This window comes from Coffea arabica, chromosome 5c, assembly GCF_036785885.1.
Source record: "Coffea arabica cultivar ET-39 chromosome 5c, Coffea Arabica ET-39 HiFi, whole genome shotgun sequence".
NCBI classification, from domain to species: Eukaryota; Viridiplantae; Streptophyta; class Magnoliopsida; order Gentianales; family Rubiaceae; genus Coffea; species Coffea arabica.
In genome coordinates this window covers 848,310-861,772 of record NC_092319.1, presented here as the reverse complement: position 1 = coordinate 861,772, position 13,463 = coordinate 848,310, and the positions used below count along the sequence as shown (strand labels likewise).

Genomic DNA, 13,463 nt, shown 5'->3' with positions numbered 1-13,463 from the left:
TCTGCAATCGGTGGCAAGACTTCATTAGAGGTATGGTTTGAAAAACCTGCAACAGATTATGATTTTTTTCATATTTTTGGTTCTACTGCATATTATCATGTAAATAAATCAAAGTTGGATTCTTGAGCAAAGAAATCTCTCTTTATGGGTTTTAATGTTGGAATTAAGGGATACTGTTTGTGGTGTCTAGAAACAAAGAAGACCATTATCAGCAGGGATGCTACCTTTGATAAATATGCCATGCTGAATAAGGTAGCACAAGATGGGATCAGTGGTACTCCGCAACAAATGGAGTGTATGTCGAAACAGGTGGAGTTTGAGCAAATAATAGTGAGCCCAATAAACACCACTATCAGTGACTCTCCCATGACAGAAGAAGAGTCAGATGACGAAGAGGTTTCCACCCAAGAACCTCAACAGCAGCAAGAGTCAATTGCCGTCAATAGGCCAAGACAAGAAATTCAAAAATCTGCTCGTTTTGCTGACATGGTGGCCTATGCACTTCCAGTTGTTGATGATGCTCCATCCACATTTTCTGAAATAGTTCAAAGTATAGAAAATGATAGATGGAAAGATGCTATGGAAGAAGAGATGCAATCTCTTCAGAAGAACAAGATGTGGAAGTTGATATAACTACTGAAGCGTAAGAAGGCAATTGGATGCAAATGAATATTTGCAAAGAAAGAAGAATTTTCTGACAAGAATGGTGCTCACTACAAGACAAGATTGGTGACTAAAGGCTACGTTCAAAAAGAGAGAGTTGATTATAATGAGGTATTTTCTCCAGTTGTTAAACATTACTCTATTAGAATTTTGTTGGTCTTGGTAGCACAGTTGAATTTAGAATTAGCTCAATTTGATGTGAAGATCGCATTCCTTCATGGTGACTTGAAGGAGGAAATCTATATGTGTCAATCAGATGGATTTAAAGTTACTAGTAAAGAGATTTGGGTTTGTAAGTTGAGCAAATCGTTGTACAGATTCAAACAATCACCGAGGCAATGGTACAAACGATTTGACCAGTTCATGATGGGTCAGAAGTACACAAGAAGTAAATATGATCATTGTGTGTATTTGCACAAGTTACGAGATGATTTTTCCTACATGTACTTACTCTTGTATGTTGATGATATGCTGATAGCGTCAAAGAGCCAAGTTGAAATTGATAAATTGAAGGTTCAGTTGAGTAAAAAGTTCGAGATGAAGGATTTGGGAGAATTCAAAAAGATTCTTGGCATGGAGATAAGCATGGATAGAAAGAGAGGCAAGTTTTGTCTGACACAGAAGCAGTATTTGAACACAGTACTACAACGTTTTGGTATAAATGAAGATTCAAAACCTGTATGTACTCCGTTTGCTCCTCATTTGAAGCTTGGCAACCTATTATCTCCAAACATGGATGAAGAACGAGCATACATGACAAAAGTCTTGTAAGGCCCGAAGACAACCAATGAGATAATTAACAAGAAAGCAAGACTGCTTGGAAGTAGAAGAGATAATCAATTTAAAGAGCACAAACGTAACAGTAAGTAAATAAAAAAGAAGGAATTGCAAACCAATTAACCACACAACTCCTCTTGAGTTTGTAGATTAATTCAAATAAGCTACTTCAAATTGAAGAATTACAATCACTCTTGTGTACAAAGGAAGGTTCACCTCCTCTTTGCCCCGAACTCCACTCGGTCAAGTCAGGACGTTTTACTATCATCAGGACAACCCTCACAGAGCTACACTCATGAAAGATTCACTCACAAATGAAAAGCTTACAATGAATCTCACACCACTAAAATTACAAATCTTCTTTGAAGAGTATTTTCTCACTAAAATCTCTCTAGATCTTTTGTATTTTCAGTATGCCAAAGTTATTTGAAATATCTGACCAACCACTATTTATATAGAACCAAAAAAGTGCCTCATAAATGCTTCCAACGGATAGAAAGTAGCTGAACAGTCAACTATCCGTTGGCAGTGTCGGACGTCCGATAGCCCTGTTTTATGTGTCCGACAGCAGGCAGAGAGTTTAAGAGATTTTCTTCAATTCTTTCGGACGTCCGGTAGGCTGGTTTTCTGCGTCCGAAGGTATGATGTAAAATTGAGAATTTTTCTTCAATTCCTTAGGAAGTCCGGTAGGCTGATTTTCTGCGTCCGAAGATACTCAATGGTTGTCGGACGTCCGATGCAGTCTTTTTGAGTGTCCGACAGCTTTCAGCAACCTTTGTCTTCTTTCAATAGCACTTGTTCATGGAATCACATAACTTCATAACTGAAAATATTTCTTGGAGAGATATTAGTATCATCCATTTGTTTTGTAAACATCAAAAGATAGGGATCAAGATCAACATTCTCCCCCTTTTTGATGATGACAAAACAATGGATGGAAAGAAACAAAAATAAGTATAAGCTTCCCCTCAATCATCGCAACCAAAACTTTTATGAGTCAAACTCATAATCTCAGAATAACTCCCCCTTACACATTGCATCCATCTCTCCCCCTTTTTGTCATCATAAGATGAGAGTAATAACCAGCAACCATAATCTAACAACAATAACAGAGAATCCAATATTTCAAACAAAAACAGAGATATGATACCAGAATTCAGTAATACCAACATACCAACATATCACAGAGAGATTAGCAAATCATCGTTAGATCAGAATAGTTTTTTTCTCTCCCTTTTTGACATCATACAGATTCAGTAGTATTCAAAAATATCAGCGAAAACTCAGATCAAAATATCAGAAATATCAAAAGAAAAAATATTGTGAACAAAAATCACTGCAATGATTAACAAAATTTCCTACTTATTAAAGTTAGCATCATGTCTAACTATCCACATGCATTTCATGCCTCTTCTCATATTCTTTCTCATATAACAATCACTTTTTATGTGACCTTTTTGACAACAAAAATTACACATAACCAAAGAGTTATTTATATGAACAGGTTTAATAAATTTTACTTGTCTTCTCCTATGGATAGCAAATTCGTTGGAATTAAAATTCAACATATTCTTTTGAAAATAGACTTATTTCTTGTGTTTAAGCAACTCATTTAGACCATCCATTTTTCTTTTCAAATCACCTTGTTCCTTTTTGAACAATTCACAAAGTTTTATTTTTCTATCAAGTTCAAAATGTAAAGCAGTCTCTCACTCTTTTTGAAATAATCATTTTCAACTTTCAACTTTTTATTTTGTTGAAAAAGATTTGCATTATTTCGAAACAAAAAACTAATTTTCTGTTTTAACTCCTTGTTTCTAGCATAGGATTCTTTCAAATTATCATGCAATTTTATAATAAAAGATTCAAGATCATCATCAGTTTCATCATCACTTTCAACTTGAGAGTTACAAGATGTTACCTCATCATCTCCCATGGCCATAAAAGCCAATTGAGCAGATTCTTCATCCTCTTCAATTTCACCATCGGAGTTGCACTCATTCCATGTGAATTAAAATTTGTTGAATCTTGCTTTTCTTCCTTCTTTCTTTTTCATCACTGGACATTCACTTGCATAGTATCCAGGTTGGCCGCATTCAAAGCACTTATCAGCTTGCTTTTTATTGAACTCTATCTTCCCTTTGTTTCTCAAATTGTTGGACTGATTCGGGAAGGAATTGTTAGGTCCACTTTTTCTGAATTTCCTCTTATTGAGTATTCTTTTGAAGTCTCGTGTGATGAGTGCAATATCACTATCATCATCTGCCATGTCATCTTCACTCACGGAGGCTGGATCATCTTCATCTTGTGAAGCCTTCAGAGCAATATTCTTTCTTACTTTCGCATCCTCCTCTTCTTGCATTTTGGATTTAAGTTTCAGCTCATAAGAGATTAGAAAATTAATAAGAGATTCAATAGGCATAGTATTCAAATCTTTAGTCTCCTCAATAGCAGTCACTTTATTTTTCCAATCATTGGATAAGGCATTCAAAATTTTTCTATTTTTCTCACCTACAGAATATTCTTTTTCCAACACCTCTAAGTCCTTAATGAGGTCATTGAATCTATAGTACATCTCATCAATGTTTTCATGAGGTTCCATTTTGAACGATTCATACTTGGTAACTAGAATTGATTTCTTTTGTTCTCTAACATTCTCACTACCTTCATGAATTTCTCTCAATTTATCCCAAATTTCCTTGATTGACTTGCAGCCTTTGACTCTAATAGATTCATTTGAGTTTAAAGCACAATATAACACATTCATGGCTTTAGCATTTAAGGTGAGATGAGTTCTGTCTATAGCAGTCAGTTCACTTCTTGTTTTTGGTTTAGATCTATGAATATTTTCATCTATAAGAGACGCATTATATGGACCTTCACTAATAATAAACCACAATTCAATATCAATAGATTGCAAAAAAAATAATCATTCTTTCTTTCCAACTCACATAATTTGACCCATTAAACATAGGTGGTCTAATCACAGAATGTCCTTCAAAAAACATAGTATTACTGGTTGTCATTTTTACTCCTAAGCCGATTGAACTTAATCTCTAGGAGACCAAACACTGATACCAATTGTAAGGCCCGAAGACAACCAATGAGATAATTAACAAGAAAGCAAGGCTGCTTGGGAGTAGAAGAGATAATCAATTTAAAGAACACAAACATAACAGTAAGTAAATAAAAAGGAAGGAATTGCAAACCAATTAACCACACAACTCCTCTTGAGCTTGTAGATTAATTCAAACAAGGTATTTCAAATTGATGAATTACAATCACTCTTGTGTACAAAGGAAGGTTCACCTCCTCTTGTCCCGAACTCCACTCGGTCAAATCAGGACGTTTTACTATCCCTCAGAACAACTCTCACAGAGCTACACTCATGAAAGATTCACTCACAAATGAAAAGTTTACAATGAATCTCACACCACTAAGACTACAAATCTTCTTTGAAGAGTATTTTCTCACTGAAATCTCTCTAGATCTTTTGTATTTTCAGTGTGCCAAAATTATTTGAAATATCTGACCAACCACTATTTATATAGAGCCAAGAAAGTGCCTCATAAATTCTTCCAATGGATAGAAAGTAGCTGAACAGTCAACTATCCGTTGGCAGTGTTGGACGTCCGATAGCCCTGTTTTATGCGTCCGACAGCAGGCAGAGAGTTTAAGAGATTTTCTTCAATTCTTTCGAACGTCCGGTATGCTGGTTTTCTGCGTCCGAAGGTATGATGTAAAACTGAGAATTTTTCTTCAATTCCTTAGGACGTTCGGTAGGCTGGTTTTCTGCGTCCGAAGATACTCAATGGTTGTCGGACGTCCAATGCAGTCTTTTTGAGCATCCGACAGCTTTCAGCAACCTTTGTCTTCTTTCAATAGCACTTGTTCATGGAATCACATAACTTCATAACTGAAAATATTTTTTGGAGAAATATTAATATCATCCATTTGTTTTGTAAACATCAAAAAATAGGGATCAAGATCAACAAGTCCCATATATTAATGCAGTTGTTAGCTTGATGTATGTAATGATGTGTACTGATCCGACATTTCACAAGCAGTTGGTGTGATAAGCAGGTTTATGCATGATCCGGGCAAGGGTCATTGGCAAGCTGTAAAATAGATTCTACGGTATATCTGAGATACTGTAGATGTTGGGTTAGTATTTGAGCAGGATGAATCACTTGGTCAATGTGTAGTTGGATATTGTGATTCTGACTATGCAGGTAATTTGAATAAGTGACATTCAACAATTGACTACTTGTTCATGTTTGTCAAAACGCCAATTAGCCGGAAGTCTACTTTGCAGTCAACAGTGACTTTGTCTACAACAGAGGTAGAGTATATGACGATTACTGAACCTGTGAAGGAGGCAATTTGGCTTCAAGGATTATTTGAAAACTTAGGAGTTGGTCAAAAACACATTGACGTGTTTTGTGACAGTCAAAGTGCTATTCATTTAGCGAAAAACCAGGTCTTGCACGCAAGAACGAAACACATTGATTCGCTATCACTTTGTACGAAAAATTCTTGAAAAAGAGGAGATTTTTCTCCAGAAGATTCGAATTTCGGAGAATCCTGCAGATATGCTGACAAAGGTGGTTACAAGAGCCAAGTTTGAATATTGTCTAAACTTGGTTAACATCCTGCACATTTGAGTTGGGTGTCTGAGAGCGCAAATTTGGAGGCACCGCTAGATCAGTTTGTTAATTTTTTTTGAGGGAGAAGATTTGTATTTTTGGTGAGATTAGAAATTATGCTAAGGTGGAGATTTGTTGAATTCAAAGCCAAGCCTCAATTATTGACTTTGAAATAGCCAAAATTGTTGAATTATTTGGCACAATTATAAATCCCACATCGGTGGGTTTATGAATTGGAGAAGGTTTTGAGAGTTATAAAAAAGCTTTCTACCTTCTCAATTAAAACACACCAACAAAAAGAATTATTTTGTAATTTTTTCTTCTCTCAAAATTTATAAGAGCAGGGCGCTTGAGTGGTGCTCGGAGATTAGACAAAATTGGCCGAACTCCGTTATCAATTTTTTTTGAATGCGTTCTTTCCTTATATCTTTTATTTATTCCACATTTATTTAGTAATTTCTTTTCAATTGTAGTATAGTATTCAATATATTTGTGGGATTTATTTGTAGTATTTTATACGATTTATTTGGTTGTATTTTTGTTATTCGTGTGTACGTATTATTTATGTATACACGGGTCTATTTGTGATAATACACCGTGTACGTAAATTTTGTCTAGGAGATTGGATTTTAAGTCGGACCGCTTGTGACCCCTCCAGCCTTTCTTAGGAATTTACTTGGAATGGTAATTCTGACTAAGGAGATTGTTTTAACAATTTTTCCTGAAAATTACTGAATCGGTTTAAATCACTAGTTGAATTTTTGAGTGGAAAATTACCCGATTTTCCCAACAGTGTCAATTAAGAGGACATTCTAATTGAGCTCTCTGTTCCTGTCACTGGTTCCATCTTAATTTTGTAAAGAAAATATGTATGTGCATTCTTAAAAACCCCTTTGGCAATAAATAGTATTGCAGCTTCTTGGTTGGTTGGATTTGTCACTCGATTACTCAGTAACAACTTCTCCTCTGATTCTTTCAAGGTACATAATGACCATCTTTTTTCATCTTGGACTCTTCTAAGGTCCACAGCTGATCATCTGATTCTCTACATGTTGTTGAAACTCTTCAGTCGCTGTCCCTTAAAAATACACCAATTGCATCTAACTTAAATAAACTCTCGTAACGTGAATTAATAAGACAGATTAAGTGGGATTTTGCTTCATTACGTGACAGGATGGAATTGGTAGGTATAATACAGGAGGGAGTTCAATGTTAGGATCTTCGTGATTTACTTTTTACTCATCTGAACGTACAAGCTATACACGCAAATTAAAAATTGTAAATGAGATTGCTCTGTTAATTAATTCTTTTGGTTGGCTATTGATAATTGCATGGGCATGATGTCGTAGCTCCATTACTAGGACAGTTCACTTATGATAGATACTCATCAGGATAAATATCTATATATGCTAAAGAAACTTGATAAATGACAATCAAAAAACATTCATAAATGTCAACCCCCCTTTCTCTCACTCTCTCTCTCGTTCTTTGACGCACCCAATTTCGTTGCTAAAGTTTGCACTCTTTTATATATATGTTTTTGTGCTTGATTATTTAATTAATTTATTACAATTGTTTGATTTTTTGACTTCGAACCTGCATTTGATTAGTTGCATCTTTCAAACTTTTTACTGAGTTTGAGATATTCACTAATACGACGAAGAGAAGTTCGGGGATTATTTCACTTGATTATAAAAGTCTAAGGATTAATTTTCTTTCCTTTAGAGGGACTTTAATGCACGGATCGATGCTGGTGCTTTGGCATCTTTGCTTTATCTAGAAGGCTAGCAGTTGTACACTTCTTTTTTTTTTTTTTTTTTAATTTTGGTGTAATGTCATGTATAGTTTTAGTTCTTCTATTTCTTCCTCATACAAATGCAAGAATTTAGTAATTATAAATCCTAACAAATAGAAATAAGAGTTTAAACAATGAAACTTAGGAGTACTATAACTATGCTCTTTTGATGACAAAAATGCATTCTTCTATAAATCATGAATTCTTCTATGATGATTGCGATGAGTGATGACACCTACTTTAATTCATTCAGATCTGGATCAAGTCCACTGTATACCATAGTCATTATGCAAGTATGAAGTATATATGCTGGTCACCTGCTACCAAAAAACCTAGTGTGTGTGTGTATATATATATATATACTTCTAGATGGAGTACTTCGTGTGGCATTAAAGAGGCATGTGATGGATCAATTGGGCGCTCTGCAGCCTCTGGGCAGCTCTTTCCTCCCCAGGAAATGGACTTTGATGAAGGATATAGATCAAGTTAATAATACAACTGCAGAAAAGGAAGAGACATGTTACATTTTTCTCATGCGCAGATAACTTCTTCTGTTGGGATGTCTTGAATCAGGTCTTCGACCTATGGCGATTCGATTATGTTGCGTTTCGCTGAGTTGCTCGGGGGTCTTCTATTGGATCTTGGTTTTGGATCTATTTTTGGGTCCAGTCCGTTTGATTGTTTGGTTGTGTATATATATATATATATATATATACACTTTATATTCATTTTATAAATAATTCTGATTCGTTCCAAACCTTAATAAAATCTGATTTCCCCCAAAATTGTTCTAGTATTCTTGATTGTTCTCTTATTTTGTTGCATCTGTTATAACATCTTTAGTTTTCAATACTCCTGTGGCGAAGATCAAGGAAAGCTTGCCTATATCAGAAAATGTCGTAGTGTATTATAAAATTCATTGCGTACTGATAGGTTGCAATTTTATCATTTGTTTTGTTATTAATTTTCTCTATTACCTAACTCGATGTGAATTAATTATTAGATTCTACTCACTTTTTATTATTTACATTTATTTCAGAAAATAGAACGAAAATACCATGACCAAGGCCAATTTAGCAATCATAAAAAAAGAGTTCAAGTAGCAGAGGCATTTTTGAAATATCAAGCCGTGACCCTTCTTGGTAATTTGACCGAAAACAGCATTAAAAAGAAGAGGGCTGGAGTCTTCTTCGCATGGGCGGCGGACGCCGCACAGTAGCACTAGGAACTAGATATTGGATAGCTTTCCTTTGACTTTTCTTCTTCATATGATAGTGGGGCCCTTGGTAGTTTCTTCCCTCGCATGTTAGGAGCCTTTGGAAGAATCAAATCATTCACTGTAGTTTCTCGTTTTTTCTTTCCTTCATTCGCCCGAATTGAATTCGCACCAGCAAGGACAATGGCCGCAGTTGTTGTTTCACTTTTGCGTGGGTCCTTCTCGTCAGGGATGAACTAAATTCTCTTTTCTAGTCAAGAAATAACGGAGATTTTGAGTCACTTAAAATCGTGAGATCGATTTAATTTTATCTTTTCCTTTATTTATTAGTATTCACATATCCCTTGATTGCAATACTTATGATTATTTAATTAATTGATTGTCTCGGATCCGGATAATTAGTTAACTTGATAATCTATTGTCAATTGAGGCATTTAAATCCGTAATTATTTAATTGCCCTGAAATAGTGACAACTGGTACGATTAGATTCGTGTCAGGGAGATACGCGGGCTAATCTGAAATAACCCTGATAGTACGTTATTTGATTAGAATAGGGCTCCTCTAATACGTAAGGCAATTGAGAAATTAAATCTTACGGGCGTACCTAGAATTATTTTCCAATTAGAGCAGTGATTAACGGGCGTACCTTAGTCACCAACACAGTAAGGAGGGGTTGACTGTTATCGCTTGTTTGGCAGTTATAACCTATTTATTGGTAAATAATTAGAATTGCCTTTGCATCGATGATCAATTAGATGAACCATTGCTGAAGTTATTTCTTGGTTAGATCCTTTGATTTTAGTAAATTGTTATTTAATTTCTAGTTGGCTGTTTTATTTTTATTATTTTACTTTTAGTTGAATTGTTTAAATTGTCACCCCTGATATAAAAACACCCCCCTTGTCACTGTGAATTTGAAAAGAAACAATTACTTCCAGTCCCTGTGGATTCGATCCTGCTCACCGCTATCTACAGAAATTACTTTTAGTTTGAGCAGGTTTTTATTATTGCACAGGCTTCGATAACCTGTCACGTACTAGTATGATTAATATAATTATTGTTGATGAATGATGATCACATAAAATTTGTCAATGCCATTAATTAAAAAGACTGTACGGCTGAAGATTAGTGTTAAAACCCAACTCGATCGTTGGCACTTGCCAAACCACAAAACCTTTATTCATCTATGGCAACTAAGAAAACATGAACGCTATCCATCACGTTTCGCATGGACCCCAAAAGTAAAACAATCATTTCCAATCAAAAGCCTTTTCCTTTTGCACCAATTGGAACCTGCACCAATTAGTAATGGTAGGCCACATGCAGCAACTTGGATCTTAGGCCATATTCCATGTTTTGAACAAATTAAAGAATCAAATGGTCTTGTATTATCCATCATCCATGTTGTTGCCATTACAGCTAATTCGGTAACAAAATTGCTAATCGAAGCTTAGCCCTTCCAGTTTGCATTGCCCTTCATTGCCATGTGTGATTATTTTATGTAGCTAACAAATTTATTAATTTTGCATTATCTACGGATAAAGCCTTGGCCAAAAGAAACAACTACTGGATTCTGCCTTACAGGTATATGCTCATTTTCTTTTTATTCTTGCTTTTCTTTTCTTTCTCTTGTCTTTTGACTTGTTTTCCTCCCCGTTAGGTATTCATTCACCCAATCAATTATACATCCTTTTGTCTTGTAACTTTTGCCGGAAAAAGAAGCCTCCACTATGAATTTCTGTATTTATCCGAACAGATAAACTAGGACCCTCATGGCCTCACCACAAATTTAAACGTATTTATGCATTTGCTAAACCTTCCAGCAGGATACTAAGTAGTAGTACTAGTTAGTGTGAAACTGCTTTGTAGTTTAGTCTCTCACCCGATCGAGATCAACTACTAACTAAGAAGAAGAAATACAAGGAAAGGCAGGCATGAAGTACTTTACGAGGGCGGGGGGGAAGGTGATTTTAGTTCCATATCCAGCACAAGGCCATGTCACTCCTATGCTCAAGCTGGCTTGTGAACTCGTTTCCCATGGTTTAGAGCCCGTGCTGGTTGTCCCTGAGTTTATCCACCGCAGCATCTCTGCTCAGATAGATAGTATGGAAGGGATTGTTTGTCAGTCCATTCCGGCCGACGGACTAGACGAAGGAAAACCGCGTGACTTTTTCGCCATGGAGATGGCTATGGAGAAGATAATGCCGCTGCATCTAGAAAAGCTTGTTCGACAATTTGATGGGGAACAAGAACAGGATCATGATGAAGGAAGGGTTTCATGTATGATAGTTGACCTACTGGCATCATATGCTATCAACGTTGCCCGTCGATGCGGAGTTAAAGTAGCAGGTTTTTGGCCAGCCATGGTGGCTACTTACAGATTGATTTCTGCCATTCCAGACATGCTACTCTCGGGCATCATTTCTGAAACAGGTAATCCATCACAATATTATTAGTGGAATGCAATCTTTTATTTGTGAATCATGACTAATTAAGAAACCTTGTCGGCGAGGTCATTTATCTTGTTGGTCCAAAAGAGGAAAGGTCTAGTAAGTAAATTTGTGATGTCCACGTCATTTTGCAGCCATATGATGGTTTTAATAATGAAAGTCAGATCATCCCTTCTTTCTTGTTGACATAAACAATCAACTGGACTGAAAGATTCTGATGGAATGCTTTACAAATTTGACACGTCTTTGGTCAAAGCATGATCTGCCATATATGAGGATTTTGTTTTTTAAATGGATACGTCTTCTGTTTGAGAGGATATGCAAAATATGTATAATAGGCTAAAGCTCCCCTTGATCTTTGACAGGGGGTATTATACATTTTATTCAATGTTTGTAGTAATAAGTACAGCTTGGTATAACTTGGGATGTCGGTGATTGGACTTCCCACCGACCAAAAATAGAGGAGAAGGGCTAATTTGTGTAGTTCCATTTCGGAATAGAGTACTATATTCCAATGGTAAGATACCCTACTCACAAGTGCTCCAATAAATGATCGATTGTGTAGGTTGTCCTTTGTTAGAAACTCCTATATGCGTTTCCCCGGGTCAACCTTCAATAAGCGCAGCTGAACTGCCATGGTTAATTGGGACTTCAGCTGGAAGAACGTCAAGGTTCAAGTTTTGGACAAGGACCATGGACAGATCGAAGACACTTGAATGGCTTCTGGTAAATAGTTTTGCGGAGGAATGCCATGGAGGCCAGATCAACGTCCAAAACATTATCCCAATTCGACCTACAAGTAATACTATGCATTCAAGAACGTCGACCAAGACTGTTGCTAGCTTCTGGAAGGAAGATTTGAGTTGCTTAGATTGGCTAGACAAACAAGCTGTTGCTTCAGTAGTGTACATCTCATTTGGAAGTTGGGTGAGCCCAATTGGAGAGGCAAAGGTGAAGAATCTTGCCGTGGCACTGGAGACATCCGGCAGGCATTTCCTTTGGGTTCTAGGGCCTGCATGGCGTGAAGGTTTGCCGAGAGGTTTCGTGGAGAGAATGTCCAAAGAGGGCGGGCAAGGTAAAATTGTTTCGTGGGCACCGCAAATGGAAGTGCTGCAGCACGAGGGTGTAGGATGCTATCTCACACACTGCGGATGGAACTCAACCGTGGAGGCCATACAATGCAAGAAACGCCTACTCTGCTATCCGGTTGCTGGCGATCAGTTTCTAAATTGTGCTTATATCGTTAAGGCTTGGCGAATTGGAGTAAGGCTCCAGGGGTTTGCGCAGAGAGATTTAGCTGAAGGGCTGAAAAGGGTGATGGAAGATATAGAGATGGATGGCAGAATTGTGGGACTGAATGAGAAGTTGATGGGCAAAGAGGCTACATCTAGAGCAGCAACTAATTTGGCATCCTTTGTCAACAACATAGTCTCGATGTAAACTTTATTTATTCCCCATTTTGGATACTCTGTCAGTCTATTACTAATTGTAGAGTTATGCATCTTGTTGATGGTTACACTTACATGTCATTTGATTTAGTGTTAGTCACTCACAATATCCATCAACTATTAGTGAATGTTAAATGAGTGAAGATATGCTAGCCTCAACTAGCGTGATAAAGAATGTAAAAGCAAAAGTGCATTATAAGAATTATTCAATTAAATATAGGTCTTAAAATTGTAGTAATTGTCTATTCCTTGCAACTTTGAATAGCTTAAATACATGACGAATTTGGATCTTTCGGCCGAATAATTTTATGTGGGCACAATCATGTTATTTAACATAATTATCCGATCTTTGTTTTAACCATTACATTGATGTTGAATAGGGAAAACATCTCCCAGCCATAAATGTGGGGGGAGCCTAGCTACCCAGCTCCCCTCCCGCTTGTATTCGATAGTCACATTTGAAATAT

At 36.5% G+C, this 13,463-nt stretch overlaps 1 protein-coding gene across 1 annotated transcript; it reads left to right on the top strand.

The window, feature by feature from the left end:
• The first annotated feature begins 10,794 nt into the window (after positions 1-10,794).
• Positions 10,795-13,197, top strand: LOC113687752 (UDP-glycosyltransferase 82A1). The gene is made up of 2 exons (XM_027205291.2): positions 10,795-11,531; positions 12,114-13,197. Exons 1-2 carry the CDS (start codon positions 11,033-11,035, stop codon positions 12,986-12,988), a joined length of 1,374 nt encoding a protein of 457 aa, XP_027061092.2. The 5' UTR covers positions 10,795-11,032; the 3' UTR covers positions 12,989-13,197.
• The last annotated feature ends 266 nt before the right edge of the window (positions 13,198-13,463 follow it).